Raw genomic sequence first — 23809 nt, forward strand, 5'->3', positions numbered from 1 at the left:
ATATGAAAGTGTACTGAATGAAAATTCTCAGGTCTTCCTGAGAAACATCTCACATCTCTGTCTGAGATATGACACACAGGAAGTTAATTCGAAGTTGATCTAAATGTTCATTATCTTGTCTGGCTTCCTGTCATATTTCTCAGCGTGAACATTTTGCAGCTAGAGCTATAGCATAAATAGTGTTTGGATGAGTTTCAGAAGCAAAGAAAAATATATTTCAAATAATATAATTGTGATTATTATGATATGAAATGGAGGAGTCTACACAAAATATTTTGGTACCGAAGCTAAATTTGCTCTTTTATTGTGGATAAAACCCCTGAATGAAGATGAGAACTGATGCTGCTTTGCAGTATGCTTTGTATTTTTACCTCTGGGTCATCTCCGTCTGTCCGACGCCTTTTCTTGCTCTCGGTTTTGCCCTTTCCCTCCTCGTTCCTCTTGTACTGTTTACGAGGTTTAGATGGAGGAAGTGGCTTGTCTTCCTCTCCCCTCCGATGCCTTTCGTAAGGTAGAACTAACCTGCCGAGAGAAAGGAGAGACACAACCATTTTGAATTATTACACATACAGGACGCTTTTCTGATAGAATAAAAACATGTGTTCTATTCCCTGCTAGCGGGTTTCATTCATTTGGTTTGATAGCATGCAATATTGTTAGTATATCGCTTATCCTACGTGCATTACATCACTCTACCCAATGGAGAATGAGCGTTGAATATGGTTTACGATATCACATGGTTATCAAGACAACATGACATCACATGTCGGAGACGTAAAACTTCTACGCTAGCGAGTGAGCGACTGGGACAGTTTGTAAACAAACATGGCCGCCAAATTTGCTTCGTTAAATACGGAAGATTTTGAGAGAATTTTGAAAGAGAACGATGCGTCGAACACCCAAAAGGAAAGTGTATGTATAATAATAATAATAATAATAATAATAATAATAATAATATTGGCTGGCTTTTTTCGTGGTCTATCAGATATACAGTGGTGCTTGAAAGTTTGTGAACCCTTTAGAATTTTCTATATTTCTGCATAAATATGACCTAAAAGATCATCAGATTGTCACAAAAGTCCTAAAAGTAGATAAAGAGAACCCAGTTAAACAAATGAGACAAAAATATTATACTTGGCCATTTATTTATTGAGGAAAATGATCCAATATTACATATCTGTGAGTGGCAAAAGTATGTGAACCTCTAGGATTCACAGTTAATTTGAAGGTGAAATTAGAGTCCGGTGTTTTCAATCAATGGGATGACAATCAGGTGTGAGTGGGCACCCTGTTTTATTTAAAGAACAGGGATCTATCAAAGGCTGATCTTCACAACACATGTTTGTGGAAGTGTATCATGGCACGAACAAAGGAGATTTCTGAGGACCTCAGAAAAAGCGTTGTTGATGCTCATCAGGCTGGAAAAGGTTACAAAACCATCTCTAAAGAGTTTGGACTCCACCAATCCACAGTCAGACAGATTGTGTACAAATGGAGAAAATTCAAGACCATTGTTACCCTCCCCAGGAGTGGTCGACCAACAAAGATCACTCCAAGAGCAAGGCGTGTAATAGTCGGCGAGGTCACAAAGGACCCCAGGGTAACTTCTAAGCAACTGAAGGCCTCTCTCACATTGGCTAATGTTAGTGTCCATGAGTCCACCATCAGGAGAACACTGAACAACAATGGTGTGCATGGCAGGGTTGCAAGGAGAAAGCCACTGCTCTCCAAAAAGAACATTGCTGCTCATCTGCAGTTTGCTAAAGATCACGTGGACAAGCCAGAAGGCTATTGGAAAAATGTTTTGTGGACGGATGAGACCAAAATAGAACTTTTTGGTTTAAATGAGAAGCGTTATGTTTGGAGAAAGGAAAACACTGCATTCCAGCATAAGAACCTTATCCCATCTGTGAAACATGGTGGTGGTAGTGTCATGGTTTGGGCCTGTTTTGCTGCATCTGGGCCAGGACGGCTTGCCGTCATTGATGGAACAATGAATTCTGAATTATACCAGCGAATTCTAAAGGAAAATGTCAGGACATCTGTCCATGAACTGAATCTCAAGAGAAGGTGGGTCATGCAGCAAGACAACGACCCTAAGCACACAAGTCATTCTACCAAAGAATGGTTAAAGAAGAATAAAGTTAATGTTTTGGAATGGCCAAGTCAAAGTCCTGACCTTAATCCAATGGAAATGTTGTGGAAGGACCTGAAGCGAGCAGTTCATGTGAGGAAACCCACCAACATCCCAGAGTTGAAGCTGTTCTGTACGGAGGAACGGGCTAAAATTCCTCCAAGCCGGTGTGCAGGACTGATCAACAGTTACCGCAAACATTTAGTTGCAGTTATTGCTGCACAAGGGGGTCACACCAGATACTGAAAGCAAAGGTTCACATACTTTTGCCACTCACGGATATGTAATATTGGATCATTTTCGTCAATAAATAAATGACCAAGTATAATATTTTTGTCTCATTTGTTTAACTGGGTTCTCTTTATCTACTTTTAGGACTTGTGTGAAAATCTGATGATGTTTTTGGTCATATTTATGCAGAAATATAGAAAATTCTAAAGGGTTCACAAACTTTCAAGCACCACTGTATTCCGTTCAGCTATTCGTCTTTGACTCATTCAGTATCATGCTAGCTGAATGATATACCATGAAAAAAAGCCAGCCGATATTATTTAAATATTACATAAATCCATCCTTGTTCAACATCTGCACCGTGTCAAGCTTTATTCTGTTGATGAATTGGATTATTAATATTTAATTTTGGTATAACTCATGTTTGCATTTTTATATATTTTTTTACCTTTCGTAATGTCTGCGAGTGCAGGTGGCGGCGCTGGTGCTACCCGGACTACCACCCAACTCATCATACACGTTCTTCCACAACCGTCGGGTCGTCACCTGGTAATACACACACACAAAAAGTAAGAACCTGTAAACACAATCTGAAAGCACAGATATTACTTCGACGAGATGAGATGTAAGGAAAGTCACATATGTAAGGAATAAAACACACCATGTTGTGCTGTTACAGGAAAATAATCAACCTCGTGATGTGATGTGGTGTGATGAAGCAGAGTTACCATCACTACACCATCCGAAGTTGATCATTTTCCGATAGCAGTGTTTTATTCCTCTTATCCAACAACCAATGATCTCATATCATCTCTAGCCGCTTTATCCTGTTCTACAGGGTCGCGGGCAAGCTGGAGCCTATCCCAGCTGACTACGGGCGAAAGGCGGGGTACACCCTCGACAAGTCGCCAGGTCATCACAGGGCTGATACATAGACACAGACAACCATTCACACTCACATTCATACCTACGGTCAATTTAGAGTCACCAGTTAACCTAACCTGCATGTCTTTGGACTGTGGGGGAAACCGGAGCACCCGGAGGAAACCCACGCGGACACGGGGAGAACATGCAAACTCCGCACAGAAAGGCCCTCGCCGGCCACGGGGCTCGAACCCAGGACCTTCTTGCTGTGAGGCGACAGCGCTAACCACTACACCACCGTGCCGCCCACAACCAATTATTACTTTCCAAAATGACTTTTTGACATGTTTTCTGGCTTTTTATCCTTTTAGAGTTACATTCAGTGTTGTTGAACGTCCATGAAACACGTTCCTGTTATCTCTTAGGGCCTCTGCATGCTCTTGCGACAAGGCTTTCGCAGATAGCTTTTCGCAGACAGTTGTAATTTATCGTTGAGCGGGGAGTAATAGGCGTGCGCGATGTTATTCACCACCACAACGCAAGGGGGCGCGAAGTCGCGAAATCGCTAGGAGTAGTTGGTGGGTGTGGTTAGTGGAGTGTTTATCCTCCGGTTACTTATAATGACTAGAACTGGAGTCGTATAGATGTACGTACTTCCTCACTTCCTCGATCAACCGCTCTTCGTGCTGCTCCATCTTCGCTCGTGTTTTTAAAAATGGCGGTAGTGAAAACAAACCAAACCGGGAAAGTAGGGAAGCGGAAGTGCGTGTACAGCGGATGTAGAGTGGACCAATCAGAGCCCTCTTGTCTGCGACGCTGTCTGCGAGGCTTCTGCGGTGGTCACAATTTTTGGGAGGTGCGCGCAGAGCGTCTGCGAAGGGGGGGGCTACGCAGACGCCATCTGCGACGCCATCTGCGAGGACTGCGTTGTCAGCATAAATTCCCTTTACACTACAGCAGCTATCAACAGTCACTCTGATGGAGTTCAAGTCACGGCTTTAGTTCGGACTGAAGCTTCCTTCTGTGAATGTTAAATAAACGTCTCCTAACAGAAAATTTCACCATATCAGTGATTACACACGTCTTACTTTTGGATGAGTTTCCGAGGTAAATGAACTGGTAATGATCGATAGAAACGATAACGACGTTAGTTAGAGATAACAACTGTTAAAGCTGCTATAACGGAAAACTAATCGACATCTTCTGACCAATCCGAATGCAGACTTTATCAGCACTGTACTATGAATGAAATGTTTCAGTTTTTACTGGAACTCTCTCAGTATCGTGATGAGTAAGCAATCGATTTTAACGTGTGTATATACAGATTTGGTCTCTCAGGGTCTCACTGATAAACCAACGCTGACTAATTGTGTGATTTTGTGTTTGTATCATGGTGTGTTATGAGTGGCACGATATCTGCGTGATTATCTCAATTAATCAGAGACACTTTAGTCATAATGTTACAATTTGACATGTTCAACAAATTTTCTCACACGTCTGTATGCTTTGATCTGAGTGTATTTTCACTGAAGACTGTTATTTTAGGATTTGGGACTTTTAAACATTTCCTTGCTTCTAAGAATGCTTTAAAGAAAGCGCATAGCTTCTCGCATTCATCTTCTCAGACCCGTGGCCGAAATGTGAAGGAGGCTTGAATGACAAAATCTTCTCTAACCACAAACACACACACGCACACGAGCGAATGGAAACTTTCTGGGTGAACGCTACACAAAACAACAGAGGTGGGCAGAGGGTCTTGCAAAGAGCGAAGCTTCAGGATGTCTGAAGAGGAAAGTTGGACCCCCCGCCCTCACGACTCAAGCTCTCATTGTGGTTTTAACGGCTACTGCTTTCAAAATGAGCTCAGGACAAGCTCGAGTTTCCATTTCATAGACTGAGCGAGAGTCTCAGTGAAGTGATAGCTGCAAAAAAACAAAAAAAAAACATCCTTGTCCTCAAAGAGCTGCTGGCCAGAAGCTACGAGATGTTCAGTTAGCAAACAAACTGTGAAAGCTATTTATGACCCTTGACGCTGCAGCAGATGGAGGCTGGTAGGTAATGGAGGGGTTTTTTTTTGTGTGTGTGTGTGTCAGAGAGAGTGTTTGCATGCACACCTACCGACTCATAGCCTCCAAGTATCTCCACAGCCTTGAAAATTTTCCACAGGTTAACTGAAAAACACAGAAAATGTAAATATTAACGTTAACGTTAACATTAACGCTCAGTGAAAATTTGGTGAATTATAAAAAGGAAGGATATAACAACGTATATAATCATTCTTTACAACTATGATGAGCAGAAAAGCATCTCAGCATGCAACAGCAAACAGAAGACCACATTGGGTTCCACTCCTGCAGCCAAGAACAGGGATCTTAGACTCAACAACAAGTTCCTATTAAAGTGGCCGGTGAAAGTATGTGTGTGCGCAAACATGGAAGTGTAAAGAAAACTATTATATGGCAGTCTCTAGGATTCTGAAGCTTGTGGCCAGAAAAGGGCACAAAAGATATCAGAAGCTCAGTGCGCTTTAGGTGAAGATGCTTTTACTCTGCTTTTTGCTTCTCCTACTTCTTCTTCTTAAAGATCATTAGCTGTCACACTGTACAAGACCCCAGAAAAAAAATCATGGCCGAAATGTGTAAAGCGTAAAGCCAACCTGAGGCTGAGACGAATCTTCCTGTTGCAAACAGGACAGAACGGAGTTGGCACGTTTAAGGTTTAAAGTTGCAGTCAGTGGTTTTAGCAGAAGGCAACACTTTGAAGCTACACTACCAGTCACGAAGGAATAAATATTTCTCATCATTTTGTCTATTCATAATATATTTATCAATTAAAATATGTTTTTAATTAATAAGTTGCACTCGAAAATAATTTGTTTCCCCCAAACATGTCATATTCACTCGTCACTAGGATGAGTGAGGATTATTTGGGAAGTTCAGGATGATCAAACCTCCCGGATGAAGCTTCTCATGAAGCTGGTTGAGAAGATGCTGAGAGTGTTCAAAGCTTTATCACGGATGCTGCTAAGTATTCAAAAAGATCTGATTTGTTTAAGACTTTTGTTGGTCATGGGATAAATCCAAATTAATGGTAATTATTAATCTCGAGTACAATAATAAAAAAAACCTTTTAAAAAAACATTTAAAGCTGGACGGCCTTTCGATTTCATAAAATCTATGAAATTTAGTTCCGTCTGAAATGTGGTGATTGTGATATATGTTTATTTCTGTAATATCTAAAAAATATCAGGCCATTCTGTGGCTGGGAAGTTATTTAATTTGAGGGGATTAAAGCAAATAATGTGCATGAAATCGCTCGCTTTGCGCAGTCAAGCAGACAGAGGAAGTCCGTGTGCGCATGCGCAGGTTTACCTTCTTCTTCTTTTGGGTTTTACGGCAGCTGGCATCCACAGTGTTGCATTACTGCCATCTACAGGTTTACCTTTGAGCGTGCACTGACAGTTCCATCATTCTGTCATCATTCTAAACGAACAGCTGATCACACCGAGGTGCTCGCTGGGCGCCGATATTTATTAGTTTGGTCCTGCGTTTCCTTTCCTTCGTATATAACATAACGTCTTTTCTTCTCGCTTTCTTTCCGTTACTGTAGTCGGTCTTTCACGTTTCATTCGCTCACTCACGTCCTCCATTTTTCCCTCCTGTTTCAAATTTGTATCCCACAATGCCTTGCGTGAACGGGGAAAGCCCACCACGTGATGTGATGCATGACGTAATATCTTGAATTGGGTCATGGTGAAGCAGGAAAAAATAACGGAGAATTTAGGGCCACGTGGAGATAAATTTGTTAATTGTTCTATTTTTAAAAAACTAATAAAATTGTAAGTCTGTGATTCGAATTCAGTAGCTTTCGGTCTACGGAAGAAAAATAATAATTGGGTGTCGGGAAAATTCTTTTTATGACCTACACTTAAAATCTGAAAGGCAGTCTAGCTTTAAGGCCGTCTATGAGCAGGGGTGTAGAAACTTTTGTCAGGTAGTAGTGCAGCTGCTGAAACTCAAAATCAAAACAAATTCAGATCATGTTTTTTTTTTTTTTTGTACTGTCCAAATCCACACTCCAAAAAATGATTGCGAGACGAGTTCCTGTTTGCTTGCCCTGATTGGTCGGATGCTGGTGGTCTTCCAGTCTGGTAACAAAACTTGAAAAAAAAAAAATCACTGACTGCACCTTTAATGCTTTTGTCTCGTTGGGATTTAAAGTGTGAATAAACCACGTGTTTGTTTACTCACTCTGTTTAAAGCCAAGATGAGGGATTCTCTCAATGGGCGTGCCTCTTTCCTTCATAAACTGGTACAGGTTCCGCACAAACACCCTCTCCTCGCTCTCTGATTGGCCGGGCTTGGCTTCCTCTGCGCTCCCATTGGTCAGTTCCGAACTTGCCATTTCTTGATTGAACTAAAGATTAAAACAAAACAAAAAAAAGACACAGTCCTGCATTAAATACTCACATTCCAACATTCCTGGGGAATTACAACATCTCTGATGAATAATCATCTCCTCAAATTCCTGTGCAATACATGAAAGTGGGAGATTTTTTTATTCCACTTACAGGAAGGCACTTCTCTTTTTTTTTTTGCTTTTGATTGATTCAATTGCTTTAAATTTCACTTTCATATAAACAAAATTCTCACATTAAGAAAAAAAAAAAACCCGATCTGATTCACTTTCTCATCATCTCCTCAAATTTCAGGTGAATGTGGGTTTATATCACCTCCTTCCGGGACGATTCATAGTAAAACCGAGAATGTGTGTGTGTGTGTGTGTTTTTTTTCTTTTGCTTCTTCTTCTTCTTCTTTTTCACCACTTTGAACATGTAAGTTTCATCCTGTTTGAAGCGAAACACATCAGGGGTTTCACACACTGAGGCATCTGCCCCAGGCTGCACTCTCACTCTCATCCGTAACACACACACACACACACACACGAGAGAAGCTCCTCACTTACTGTAACACAATTACTATAAGCCTACAAATGAATCCTGAATTAAAGAAGGGATCTTGTGTCTAAGGTGTTGAAGCAGTTTTGCATGGAGTCACTTTGCATTCGCATTAATATAAAGGTGTGTATTATATTTATCACAGGAGTGTACCCTGTGACCCGTCGCAAAATACGTTTACTGCATGCTTTGATTTCTCAGTAACTTATTTGAATTATCACAAAATTTTGATTCTTTTCAATTTTGACTTTTCACATGTAGCTGGGCGGCACGGTGGTGTAGTGGTTAGCGCTGTCGCCTCACAGCAAGAAGGTCCGGGTTCGAGCCCCGTGGCCGGCGAGGGCCTTTCTGTGCGGAGTTTGCATGTTCTCCCCGTGTCCGCGTGGGTTTCCTCCGGGTGCTCCGGTTTCCCCCACAGTCCAAAGACATGCAGGTTAGGTTAACTGGTGACTCTAAATTGACCGTAGGTGTGAATGTGAGTGTGAATGGTTGTCTGTGTCTATGTGTCAGCCCTGTGATGACCTGGCGACTTGTCCAGGGTGTACCCCGCCTTTCGCCCGTAGTCAGCTGGGATAGGCTCCAGCTCACCTGCGACCCTGTAGAACAGGATAAAGCGGCTAGAGATAATGAGATGAGATGAGATCCCAGCCAGCATTTCAGCATTTATTCAGACGTGAATCAACGTCACGGATCAAAGACGAATCACTGTTCAATTGTGTTTCCATTTTGAAAACAAATCAACGTTGACATCGTGCAGTTGTCTCAACGTCTTAGTTTTCAGCCTGGGTGAACTGAAAATGACAGTGTTGATTTTTAATTATTTTATTCACCTTTTTACAACCATCAGCATTAAACGTTTCAATGACTGATATTATTTCAACCACATTACAACACTGAAGGTTGGTCATGCCGGCTGAGATGATTCATGATGAACTATTTCTCCTGGTTAGGATTGCTGTGGTTTAAATTATTAGTTCATGTAACTTTAAATGATGTAGTTTTCTTGCTACGTTCGAGGATTGCGCGATACATGTATCGTAATTAGAACAGGGAGAGGTCACAAGGAAACTGTTGAAACTGGGAAATTGCTGGAATGATGAAACATCGTCATCAACTGTGCAATCTTCACATTTGAAGAGTATGAATGGGAATGATTTTGTGAATTTGGAAATTAATGCCATCTGGTGCCATCGGTGACTCACTGACTGTCAGTAAGTCAGGGTCACGGTGAATCCGGAGCCTCTCCTGGGAATACTGGGTGTGAGGCAGGAATACATCCTGGATAATGGGACGCCAGTGCACGTATACACACACACACACACACACACACATCCAGGGGAATTTATCTTAACCAGACAGACAGTACCACGCAGCATTAACTATCCATTTTAGTGACATATTTAATGATGTACACTACCGTTCAAAAGTTTGGGGTCACCCAGACAATTTTGTGTTTTCCATGAAAAGTCACACTTTTATTTCCCACCATAAGTTGTAAAATGAATAGAAAATATAGTCGAGACATTTTTCTGGCCATTTTGAGCATTTAATCGACCCCACAAATGTGATGCTCCAGAAACTCAATCTGCTCAAAGGAAGGTCAGTTTTATAGCTTCTCTAAAGAGCTCAACTGTTTTCAGCTGTGCTAACATGATTGTACAAGGGTTTTCTAATCATCCATTAGCCTTCTGAGGCAATGAGCAAACACATTGTACCATTAGAACACTGGAGTGAGAGTTGCTGGAAATGGGCCTCTATACACCTATGGAGATATTGCACCAAAAACCAGACATTTGCAGCTAGAATAGTCATTTACCACATTAGCAATGTATAGAGTGGATTTCTGATTAGTTTAAAGTGATCTTCATTGAAAAGAACAGTGCTTTTCTTTCAAAAATAAGGACATTTCAAAGTGACCCCAAACTTTTGAACGGTAGCGTATAAACATTTCAACATCCAAACATCTAATCAGATCCTCTCCCGGAGAAGCCGTTCTAACGCCTAACTGCAGCGAAAAGAATATCAACAAAAAGATACCAGATTGTCGAATGTGGTGTAGTCAAAAGTGGAAGTGTGCTTAAGTGGCAACCAGAATAAATGAGCAGCGAAGACAATGAGGCTCAGTGAGAGGCAGGCCACAAAGCAGGAAATGAAAAACACCAGGGCAGCAAAAACACACACCAACTGTCACAGGATCAATCACACGCTCAACCGTTCAGCAGCGTTTTTATGAACTGAGGAAAGAATTGTGGTCGATGTGGCAGTAAGAGTTCACTCGCTCCAGAATTCACCTGATATTATTCAGACAAGGAGTTGCGTGACATGACATGTGAACAAAAGAAAAAAGAAAAAAGTACCGGGTGGAAAAAGAGAGTTAAAAAAACCCAGCATTGTCTTTAATCGGTTAAAAGGTGACTCACTAAAGATGGGTCTGACGTTTGAAGGATTTCTGCGTAGAGAAGATAAATGGAGCGAGAGAGAGAGAGAGAGAATACTGTAACTGTAGATAGATAGATAGATTTGGGGAAGTCATGGCCTAATGGTTAGAGAAACAGCTTTGGGACCAAAAGGTTGCTGGTTCGATTCCCCAGACTAGCAGGATTGACTTAAGTGCCCTTGAGCAAGGCACCTAACCCCCAACCGCTCCGGCAAGAGTGGTGGCGTACCTTGTGTCTGATTAGCCAAAGAAAAACTGATGATGTGATCATCAGTTTGGGCATTGAACCCGACCAACTCAACTGAATAGATAGATAGATTACATAATTTGTGCTGGAACAGGATCCAGTACCTTTCAGAATATTTGTCAAACATCAAATTAATATCCATATTTATTCTATCCACATTCACTGGATATGAGCAATCGCGTGCTCTGATTGGCTACTCTAATCAGATACTAGGCTATCAGCTCATATACTGTGAATAGAGAAAAACAAAATAGCGAAGCGTGTTGCTGAACCAACCAAGGACGAAATAAAAACTTGAAAACAAAACCCCCCAAAATAAAAAAAAGCACCAAAATATGGATTAAAATATTTGATGGTAAGAACGTATCTTTTAAAAAAAAAAATTTTCAAGAATTATTTTTATTATTATCGCATTTTTCACAAATTGCTCCTGTCATTTCACTGCCAGTTTATTTACATTCTAAGCAGAAATTATTTTGTTGGCCATTTTGTATAAAGTTTTTATTGATCAAACTTGCAAAAAATTAAAAATAAAAATGCTCTGTTTCTCAAAATCCAGTGAATGTGGATAGAATAAAACAGTTATTCCACTCAAGCTCGGTGCTACGCACCATGTCAGCTATTAGCTCATGTACGACTTGATTTCATGGAATAACTGTTAAATATATTAAATTAAAATGTTGTTGTGAGCTTCAGTGTATATTTCTCAGATTAACACACTGGAAACGTGCACACGCCTCCTCCATTCCTTTTACAGCATCGCTGAAATGTTCCTCGTGCAATCCCTAAATCGCTTTACCGTGATATTCATGCTAACGCTATTAGCTGTAGTGCTATACGGCAGCATTCAACATTACTGTATTACACAAAGTGCCTGAAACACTGTTCTGTTGAGTCTATATATTCTCAGATCTTCTTCTTCTTCTTCTGTGTCCACTTCCTGGATCACGTCTTGCTTGAAATTCCAGTACCTCATATTTTACAAGCAAAGCCCACATGCTGTTAAGTAATTTCAAACTCACCATCTTTGTTTGTTTGTTTTCATATAAACAGCATGTGTGATTCCATAAAAATGACACGTGAGTCATCAGACGATTCAAAGTGACACCTTCAAATTTTTTTTTTTTTTTTTTTTTATAGAAGTGTTCACATTTGTATGTATGTTAGGGTGCATCAGTTGCCCTCACTTTCATAAAATCTGATGCATTTTTGTTTGGGTGTTCCTTTTCACCAATAAAGACATCCTGTGAAATTTTTTGACCATATTCAAAAGTCTAATGGTGGCACCATGAGGTTCATTTTTTGCCAAAAAACGCTTATTTTATGTTTTCGCGTAAGGTTTGAATCACAATGTTGGACTCCATTTATTGATTTTTTGTGAGCCAGAGATCATGTTAAGAACCTTTGCAAGGGATTGAGAAGCATTAATGTGATTCATAATACATTTGTATTGTTTAAAAGTAGTTGAACAATGATTCAATGAACAGCTAAAACTCAAACTGTGCTTGATAATATATTTAGAATATGTACTAACTAATGTGTATCTAAGATATTTGGTATACTCTATAAGGTGCCATAACGTTTCATGAAAAGTGATCGAAATTTTGTCATAAAAGTCATAAAATAGCAGCTTTTTCCATAACTTTGAGCTCCTGGTGCCACCATTAAACTTTTGAATTTTGTCAAAATATTTCACCCAGTGTGTTTTCTTACCAAAAGGAACATAAAAACAAAAATGCATCATGATCGGAGGAACTTTTCATTTTTAGGGGGCAACTGATGCACCCTAATGTATGTGTCCACATGCAATTTCGGGACATGGTTTGTTTATTCTGACACAGCTTCGGAAACTCAAGTAACTTTACAGCTGCGGTGAGCAGAAAAGCATCTTGGGATGCAAGTACGAGGCGTACGAGCTAACAACCGCAGAAGGTTCCAAGTCCGAACATGAATCTGATGCTACATTGGGCACAGGCACACCCAACATGGACAGTTGAAGATAGATAGATAGATAGATAGATAGATAGATAGATAGATAGATAGATAGATAGATAGATAGATAGATAAAACATATCCAAAGTTTGTTTGTATGTGGGACTCATATTAAGTCAATAAAAAAGTGTCTTCCACATAAATTTATTAAGTTTTATTCTGAGCTTTTGGACCTATGGTCCATCATCAGGGACAGAATGGAATGTGTATTTACAAACATCAACAAATGAGTTTAATTGAAAATAACAACAACAACAACTAAACTGTCACTTGTGTTACGATGGGTCACGTGCCTGCAAAACAAAACAATCTCCAAGAAATATTGAACTGAGGGGAAACAACATTGTCTGATCAGATGAATCTCAATTTCTGGAGGTGGGGAAGTCATGGCTAAATGACTAGAGAAGCAGCTTTGGGACAAAAAGGTCGCTGGTTTGATTCCCTGGACCAGCAGAAATGGCTGAAGTGCCCTTGAGCAAGGCACCAAACCCCTAACTGCTCCCCAGATAGTTGTACATTGCTCTGGATAAGATCGTCTGCTAAATGCCATGAATATAATATAATGAGAACAGTTCAGGCTGGTGGGGGTGGTGTAATGGTGTGGGGAATGTTTTCCTAACACACACTGGAACCATTAATATAAAAACAAACATAATTTGAATTGGGGCGGCACGGTGGTGTAGTGGTTAGCGCTGTCGCCTCACAGCAAGAAGGTCCGGGTTCGAGCCCCGTGGCCGGCGAGGGCCTTTCTGTGCGGAGTTTGCATGTTCTCCCCGTGTCCGCGTGGGTTTCCTCCGGGTGCTCCGGTTTCCCCCACAGTCCAAAGACATGCAGGTTAGGTTAACTGGTGACTCTAAATTGACCGTAGGTGTGAATGGTTGTCTGTGTCTATGTGTCAGCCCTGTGATGACCTGGCGACTTGTCCAGGGTGTACCCCGCCTTTCGCCCGTAGTCAGCTGGGATAGGCTCCAGCTTGCCTGCGACCCTGTAGAACAGGATAAAGCGGCTAGAGATAATGAGATGAGACTGCCACTGACTACATTCCAGCACAATATCGTGCCATGACACCAGACACGAATCCATGTTGTAGCTCGAATGATAAATCTGATTCAGTCGCAAGTGAATACGCTGCACCGCTGAAATGGTTAACATGTTCACATCAATTGTTACACGTGTGAAATGTTTATGATTTTTCCATCAAGGGAATTTCAACTAACACATCCAATATCTTGCCAAAATAAACCTCCACTCCACCAATCAGCTTCACCGAAGGCGAGTGACTGTACAGTAAACCCTCAACTTTCCATTTGACGTCTGCAGCGGTCGTTCGGGGGGGCCTTGCGTAAATAAAGTTCACTCTCAGGGTTTCAGAGTGAATTGAAGTTCCTCAGCGAGATCAGGGCTTCCCAGAAGCAGACCTCTGAAATGACTAACACCATCAGTGTTGAGGTGGCTGCTGCTGTGCCTGAGTAATATTGAAGATGTAGGTCCCTTCTCTTGGTAGCAGAATGAGTCATTTGGAAGACAAAGCTGAAACCTGTCTTGCATTCTGTCAAGGGGATAATATTGCAAATGTGGGCCACAAAGGGGTAACCATAAATGAGTCAAAAGTATCACACCGGCCTCTATGCAGACTTTTTTTTTTTTTTTTAATGAGAGCTTCTTTGTCAACACGTAGCTCCTGACCAGATTTTGCTCGTCTTCGGTGAAATTTCACCCGCAGCGTTCAGAGGCTGCCGTCTGCACAAACACTTCCTGTGAAATTGACAAAACCCAGTTTCGAAGAAAGAACCTTTTTCTTTTGTAAATTTTCTTGGAATCTGTGAGGCTAATCGAATCTGGGAACTTCTGAAATACGAAGAAAATCTGTCGACAACTCGAAACCAGAGTTGCCGAATTTAACTGTGAAATTGGCATATCATTATTACTCCAGACATTTGAAGCACAAGAGAAGGTATTTCGTTGATATTTCAGACCACAAAGCTGTTGAATACGACATTCCGGTTTCAAACAGGAAGCAGCTTGTTGTCGGACTGCCGCTCCAACCTCCCCCCCCAACACGCATACACACATATACACAAACACACTCCCACCCCCTCGAACAAAACCGCGACTAAAAACAGCCTGACATGACAAACTTGCCGTAAGCAGCCTGCCTTAAATTTCCACCTTATTTCAAATTGTGCAGAAAAAAAAAATCCTGTGCGTGGGATGCGTCAATAATGTCTCAGAACGAAAGTCAGTCCGCGAATGTAAGTAAGGGACGCTGACAGGAAGGGCAGCTCTCGCCGCTGGAAATGTGCTGCTTCCGAAATCTGACGCAAACTATTACACATGCAAAATAAAATGTTACTTCAGTTCCAAGTGAGTCACAGTCCAAGTGCAGAGCTGAGAGTTAAAGGGATGGTTTGAGGAAAAAAATATAATTTCCTCGACCATTGTATCGATGTCATTCTTTCATTTTTGCACTGATGTTTATAAAGCTCTCTTGAAATATGCACAAATATTTTCTATACATTAAAATACAATGCACAAGTCTTCACATAGTTACATTTATATATATATATATATGTGTGTGTGTGTGTGTGAATATATATATATATATATAGTACAGAGTTCTAATACTGGTGCAATTTTATTGGTTACATCACAACTAGCTTTGTACGGTAGTGCACTTAAAAATCAGGAGGTGGAGCCACGGTGTGATAAATAAAAAAACAAGAAAACATTTTTGTAATTGTAGTTGTGAAGATTTGTTTAAAGATGTCTGTAAGTCAGATCGTGTCCTAAACCACGTTGCGTGACGTACTGGAGACTTCTATTACTTGTAAGCTACATTAGCGTTAACTGCGTAGCCTCGGTGCTAAAAAAAATTTTACAAAGGAAGCAAGCAACAGGGTTAAGTGTTTTTTGTTTCTTTCTTCTTCTTTTTTTCAAACCAAGGTGTCCAACAGTGTTTCCAGCAGTGATGGGATTTTTTTCCTTAATTCACAGATAAACTGGAACTACTTTTAAGTCCCCACTTTTCTGTAAATACAAATCATCAAATAAAAGAGGTCATGAACGTGTGGAAATTCACTCTCTTGGCTTCCAGACAGCAAAACCAGGCATGCTAGAACTCACGGAGTCAGCAGAGTCTCTATCATACAATCATACTAATACTGTACACTGATGAGTGTTGACCTACTGGAACACACTCACACACACGCACACATGCACACATACGTATGTATGTCGGTTTAAAATTCTCGCATGATGAGAAACGGGGGAAGAATTGCGACTGACTCATCACAGAACTTTGAACATGTGCTCATCTGATGCTTCTAATGCTGATGCTTCAGAGTCATCCCGGTTTTTTTTTTTGTGTGTGTGTGAGAATATGTTGGAAATTGTATCTCAGTGTGACCTAGAAACGGATCCCATCATATAACCGTCATACTCTGTTTATTACTGAACAGCGCGTTCTGATTCAGGTTGGAAATGTAATTCACAGGTTTGCTCCATACTCATGCGCTCCTTCTAACGCTATCTTTTCTATAGAAACGGCTCGTTCACTGTGACGTTCGCATACGGACGGATGTGTTTTCTGTAAGGGTGCATTTCGCTAACGTTTATTACGGAAGGAGTGTCCGGTGTCAGTGCTTTGTAGCGGAGGAGTTTGCGCTCAACGACTGAGGACTGTGTAGAAAAGTTTTTATTCTATCCGCATTCACTGGATATAAGCAATCGGGCGCTATGATTGGCTATTCTAATCAGATACTAGGATATCAGCTCGTATACCGTGAGTAAACAAAGAGAAAACAAAATGGCGGAGCACATCAAGTCAGATATATCACTTTGTTATCAAGTATTTAAAAGAACCAGAAATAGCTAAATAAAAGAATATAGTTTTTTTTTCCCCCTAAATCGCTCCTGCTCCACGCTCCAGCCCAGTCGGTGGCGGTAATGCACCTTTAAGTTAGTTTGCCAACTGCCAAAAAAGGAAGAAAACAAAATGGCGGCGCGTCTTTGTTGCTGAACCAACTGAGGAAATAAAAACTCTATTCGAAAACAAAACCTCAAAAAATATTTTAAAAAGCAACAAAATATGGAATGAAAGTAGTTCATGATAAGAACGTATCTTTTTTATTTTTCAATGATAATAATAATCTCATTCTCATCTCATTATCTCTAGTCGCTTTATCCTGTTCTACAGGGTCGCAGGCAAGCTGGAGCCTATCCCAGCTGACTACGGGCGAAAGGTGGGGTTCACCCTGGACAAGTCGCCAGGTCATCACAGGGCTGACACATAGACACAGACAACCATTCACACTCACATTCACACCTACGGTCAATTTAGAGTCACCAGTTAACCTAACCTGCATGTCTTTGGACTGTGGGGGAAACCGGAGCACCCGGAGGAAACCCACGCGGACACGGGGAGAACATGCAAACTCTGCACAGAAAGGCCCTCGCCGGCCACGGGGCTCGAACCCGGACCTTCTTGCTGTGAGGCGACAGCGCTAACCACTACACCACCGTGCCGCCGATAATAATAATAATAATTATTATTATTATTATTATCACATTTTTCACAAATTGCTCCTGTCATTTCGCCGGTTTGTTTACATTCTAAGCGGAAATGATTTGGTCGGACGTTTTGTATAAAGTTTTTATTGATCAAATTTGCAAAAAAATAAAAATGCTCTGTTTCTCAAAATCCAGTGACTGTGGAGAGAATAAATCAGTTATTCTACTCAATCTCGTCGTACATGGCTTATAGCGCTATCAGCTCACGTACGACTCGATTTCATGGAATAACTGTTAAGAATGTAGCTGCTATAACGTAAGTGAGAACAGGAAGCAGTTTTGCGGATGTCTATAAACTGTATATGTTTATAAACTGTATGTTTATAAATGATAAAATTAATGACAACTAACGTCAGGTGTCGTTTGTCAGATTTCCGAGAGGAATGAAACGCTTCCGGGTGTGCCGTGGTGTGAAAAATGGGAAAATAATCCACTTTGAGGTGATTAACTCATAACGCTTCGTGACACCACCATCACTGATTATTTTCCTGTAACATCATGACACAGAGTGTTTATCGTGTACTTGGTCCAAAATATACAGTATACTCTAAATATCCAAGATGCAACATATTGTAACGCTACCTTTACTACACCGTGTAGAAAATGATTTATTATTTAACTTTTTTTTTTCCAGAAATTGAGCCAAAATAGCTGCTAGAGCATGCATTTTCTATCAGCAGTGCATGCACCAGAACACACTAAGCTCATGGTCCTACCTGGTTTGGTGAAGTCTTCTCCTCTGTTCTCTCTTCTTCACACACATCTATGTGTTCCTCTTCACCGCTCGCTTCTCCACGAGGCTCTGACACTGAAAACAGAGTGAGGTTTTTGTTACAGGCCATAAAAAGACACACATCTACAAGGTGACGAGGACAGAAATACACCTTGTTGCTTGCTGCTGCTGCTGCTGCTTTTAGTGGTGTGATCGCATTTGTGATTGTGTTCCACTTTACATGTGCATTTTACACACACACACGTCTTCAGTAAAACCACAAGCAGCAAACACACAAATCTACAGTGCACTTTGAAAAGCGTTGCGGTGATTCGAATGCTGTACAAACAAACGCCGCTTTTTGCAACGAAGCTGTTCCGTTCCGTTCTGTCAAACACTTCTCAGGTGAATAACACCCCAGGAGTGTGTTACAGAGTGTATTCATGTTTTATTACACTCTACAGAGCTGACAATCAGGGCCTGATGGACAAATAATAAAAATAAAACACATCCCAAAAACCAAAGACCTAAACACGTACTGTAACAAACCTGTAAATTCATTATTCAGAAATGAATTCATCCTGACAAGCTGTCAGAAATAGGGCTACAGTAGGAGTCCATTTCTGTTCCCCAAGGTCCAAACTACACTAATGTACCTCCTAATGTACACTAATGTACCTGGACTGCAAGGGAACTATGTGAACCTTTTTAGGGCCAAAATGGGACATATACACTACCGTTCAAAAGTTTGGGGTCACTTTGAAATGTCCTTATTTTTGAAAGAAAAGCACTGTTCTTTTCAATGAAGATCACTTTAAACTAATCAGAAATGCACTCTATACATTGCTAATGTGGTAAATGACTATTCTAGCTGCAAATGTGTGGTTTTTGGTGCAATATCTCCATAGGTGTATAGAGGCCCATTTCCAGCAACCATCACTCCAGTGTTCTAATGGTACAATGTGTTTGCTCATTGCCTCAGAAGGCTAATGGATGATTAGAAAACCCTTGTACAATCATGTTAGCACAGCTGAAAACAGTTGAGCTCTTTAGAGAAGCTATAAAACTGACCTTCCTTTGAGCAGATTGAGTCTCTGGAGCATCACATTTGTGGGGTCGATTAAATGCTCAAAATGGCCAGAAAAATGTCTTGACTATATTTTCTATTCGTTTTACAACTTATGGTGGGAAATAAAAGTGCGACTTTTCATGGAAAACACAAAATTGTCTGGGTGACCCCAAACTTTTGAACGGTAGTGTATGTTCCCAATCAGTCCATAAGATTGTTATTTACATGTAAAAGTCTTATGTAGTTTATTAAATAAGACAAATAAATATATTTTTGTCCTGCAAAGACATAATTATAGAGATCAAGACGTCAGATATTGAACAGTTATTCCATGAAATCGAGTCGTACATGAGCTGATAGCGCTATAATCCGTGTACGACAAGATCGAGTGGAATAACTGTTTTATTCACTCCACGTTCACTGGATTTTGAGAAACAGAGCATTTTTATTTTTACGTTTTTGCAAATTCGATCCATAAAAACTTTATACAAAACGTCTGACCACATCATTTCCGCTTAGAATGTAAGCAAACCTGCGAAATGACAGGAGCAATTTGTGAAAAATGCGATAATAATAATAATAATAATTCTTGAAAAATTAAAAGAAAAGATATGTTCTTATCATCAAATACTTTCATTCGGTATTTTGTTGCTTTTTTTAATTTTTTGTAGTTTTGTTTTCAAGTGGAGTTTTTATTTCGTCCTCGGTTGGTTCAGCAACAAACACGCTCCGCCATTTTGTTTTTCTCTACTCACGGTATATGAGCTGATATCTTGGTAGTAGAGTAGCCAATCAGAGTGCACGATTGCTCACATCCAGTGAATGTGGATAGAACAATTCCTGTTAGATCGAGAAACACATCCCAAAAATTTTGGTTTTTTTTTAAGCTCAAATGTAACTAAAAGCCACTAACATTTCTCATATGAGTGTACTTATTTATTTTTTTCCCATTTCTTTAAGTTTAGATGTTCAAAAATGTTTCACTGCAGACCGATACAGGTATCAGGATACGGTAGCAGGTTAAACAGCTTAAATTAAATATGTCACATTTATATATATATATATATTTTTTTACAGTTGTGAGTCGGAGCACCTCTGATTTGTGTCATCTTGGGGAAAAAAACAGATTTAATTGAACGGGCTAAAGTTGATTTATAAAAATAAGAATGGTTTCTGTTTTCTATAAAAGTGATTTGTTTATTAATAGAACCAAATACAAACCGGTTTAAAGAGTTCACATTTGACGTAAACACCAGGTTTTAAAAAGGCAAAGCTGTTCCACAATTTCAGTCCTGTATCTTATTTCATCTGTTAAACTTCTAAGCACAGTCGGAAAACTTGTAAAAGTTTGCACACACCCCCCCCCCCCCCCCCAATATAGGTTCTGAGTGAGGAAGAAGGAACATCTAGAGTACCGTTCAGAAGTTTGTACACCCCTACTCTACTCATTCATGTGTTTTTCTGTTTCTGGATGATTTTCTACAATACTGAAGACATCAAAACTATGAAATAACACATGGAACATATGTAAGGACGTTTGGTATTTTAGATTCTTCAAAGTATTTGCCAGCATTTACCTTGATGACGCTTTGCACACTACTGGCATGACCTTTTTCTTTTTTTAAATTGGAGATCGGCATTATACAGATATCAGGTACGAAGTACAAAGTTGTGTTCCACACCCATCTCCCCCCCCACACACACACTTTCTTAAGGTGCATTAGAACACCCCCCCCACCCACAAAAAAACCACATAAAGAACTAAATAAAATAAACAGAACAGACGCAAAAATAAACATAATTAAATAAAATAAGGAGGGAGATAAAACTGAAAGGATGCATCAGATCAATTGGGGTCCAGAGAGGTAAGGGTATTTACATATGCAATAAAAGGTCGCCATATTTTATTAAAAAAATTGGCTGTTGAACCTCTTGAGTAATATTTCACTTTTTCTAATGACAGAAAAGACGTTAAATCGCTTAACCATGATGTGGTAGAAGGTGGGCGTTATCTTAACCAGCTTCATGAGGGAGTCACCTGGAATGCTTTTCAATTAACAGGTGCCTCGTCAAAAGATAATTAGTGGACGAGTTTCTTGCTTCTTAATGCGTTTGAGATCAAACACTAAACAGCAAATAATAATAATACAAAATAATAGACTAGCCTTATTCCATCCACAACTGCAGTAATCCAGACAGTATTATATCAAGAACCGAACAACGAAGTAAAGAGAAACGACATCCATCATTACTTTAAGACATGAAGAAGTGACTTTTAATTCATAAAAATAAAGAACAGTGAATTAGAAGGCGTGTCCAAACTTTTGACTGGTCCTGGAGGTTATGTTTAAAGGATTTGGTAGACATCTTTGTCTAAAGAGCGACTTAGAGACGTGAAAGGAGGTTACATACACCCTTTTGTTTGCAGTGTTACATTTAACTTATTTATAAATCTGAGCAGGTGAAGTTTAAAGCTAGACGGCCTTTCAGATTTTTCAAGTGTAAGTCATAAAAAGAATTTTCCCCAACACCCAATTATTTTTGTGTAGTGACCGAAAGCTACTGAATTCGAATCACAGACTTACAATTTTATTAGGTTTTTAAAAACAGAACAATTAATGAATTTATCTCCACGTGGCCCTAAATTCTCCGCTATTTTTTCCTGCTTCACCATGACCCAATACAAGATACTACATCATGCATCACATCACATAGTGGGCTTTCCCCGTTCACGCAAGGCATTGTGGGATATAAATTTGAAACAGGAGAGAAAAATGGAGGGCGTGAGTGTGCGAATGAAACGTGAAAGACCGACTACAGTAACGGAAAGAAAGCGAGAAGAAAAGACGTTATGTTATATACGAAGGAAAGGAAACGTAGGACCAAACTAATAAATATGGGCGCTCAGCGAGCACCTCGGTGTGATCAGCTGTTCGTTTAGCGACAGAATGATGGAACTGTCAGCGCACGCTCAAAGGGAAACCTGTAGATGGCAGTAATGCAACACTGTGGATGCCAGCTGCCGTAAAACCCAAAAGAAGAAGAAGAAGGTAAACCTGCGCATGCGCACACGGACTTCCTCTGTCTGCTTGACTGAGCAATTTCATGCACATTATTTGCTTTAATCCCCTCAAATTAAATAACTTCCCAGCCACAGAATGGCCTGATATTTTGTGAGATATTACAGAAATAAACATCTATCACAATCACCACATTTTAGAAGGAATTAAATTTCACCGATTTTATGAAATCGAAACGCCATCTACTTTTAAGGGCCTCGCTCAAGGGCCCAGTATGGACTAGGATTTGAACTCAAAACCACAGAACTCAGAACCACTGCCCTATTACTGTATATGTATATCTACTATTTTACTATTTACATGATTTACATAAAACTATAATTCCAAAAAAAATTTAAAAATGAAATAGATCTCTCTCTCTCTCTCTCTCTCTCTCTCTTGCTTTCCAGACCTGATCTGAAGAAGAAATCAGAAACTCCAATCACAATATCACTTTAATTTTGATCAATATTAACATCTTAACAGATTTGATATTACTTTTTTTTTTAAACAAGGAACATTTGTGTTCTGATTAAACAGCCATGTAATCTTCAAAGATGCAAAAGTGTTGATGCTTACTTCCAGAAAAGAGAAAAAGACTGAAATAACGAGAGAGAGAGAGAGAGAGAGAGAGAGAGAGAGAGAGAGAGAGAGAGAGAGAGAGAACTGTTCTAATATGAAACCGCATGCTTACAAACCTTGCTTCCTGTCTGTGTGTATAAACCACAGCTTCATGATGCCTCAATCTAATATAAAATATTACTGCATAAACACAGTACGGGGATTTCCATACACTTTCTCATGCATGTAGTGTATATACTGTATACTTTTATAACACTATAGAACTTTCAGAGCAACTTTTCCACACAGTTATCACTATTAATATCAGCAGAGTGGTTGGGGAACAAAAATTATACGACTACTCTGACACTGCAGTGCGATAAGGGACTCCAAAATCGCGATAACGTGAATAATACGCTGCATATAGTAAGAATAATATCGTAGATGCAAAATAAAGTGCTTGTTTTTCTTTCTTCACACTTCAGCAGTGTTATATCATTCATTATAGCACTGTTGAATTAACATTTCCATAAAAAGACGTCTGTCGGGTGCAAACATTAACATGCTGAACACAGTAAGCGCTCGTTTGCAGGTCGATATGAAAACATGTAAGCGTTTTGCAAGGCAATTAGCGGAAGGAGTCTCCAGTGTCAGCACTTTGTAACAGGATAGATGAGTTACGCATTGAGGTTTCTCGGTTGAAAAAGGCTGTTTTTTTTTTTAAAGTGAGAGAACAAAGACAGCCTGATGAGGGAACTACTGTCTGTTTATAGCTTCTATAATGTAAGTGAGAATAGGAACTAACTTGTTTCGTCAAAGTTCCACAACTATAAATGGATTAAAAGCACGATGTAGTGGTGGGTTTTTTAATAAATAAAAATTATAAAAAAAGAAAAAATGTAAAAATTTTAAACTTCAGGATGTGCAGTTATGGGAAAATAATCAGCCATGTGGTGGAACTCACTCCAACCTTCATG

General features: G+C 39.9%; 1 protein-coding gene across 2 annotated transcripts in view; it reads right to left on the minus strand.

The window, feature by feature from the left end:
• The window catches only part of arid5a (AT-rich interactive domain 5A), a 29231-nt gene that overhangs the window by 2300 nt on the left and 3122 nt on the right, over positions 1-23809 (minus strand). For both annotated transcript variants that reach the window (XM_060930666.1, XM_060930665.1), the window contains exons 2-6: positions 18148-18239; positions 7480-7645; positions 5348-5400; positions 2814-2911; positions 372-522 (exon numbers count right to left, since the gene is read on the minus strand). In XM_060930666.1, coding sequence (XP_060786649.1) covers positions 372-522; positions 2814-2911; positions 5348-5400; positions 7480-7645; positions 18148-18239 — 560 coding nt within the window. The remainder of the gene's footprint in view (positions 1-371; positions 523-2813; positions 2912-5347; positions 5401-7479; positions 7646-18147; positions 18240-23809) is intronic.

This window comes from Neoarius graeffei, chromosome 10 (assembly GCF_027579695.1).
Source record: "Neoarius graeffei isolate fNeoGra1 chromosome 10, fNeoGra1.pri, whole genome shotgun sequence".
Lineage (NCBI taxonomy): Eukaryota > Metazoa > Chordata > Actinopteri > Siluriformes > Ariidae > Neoarius > Neoarius graeffei.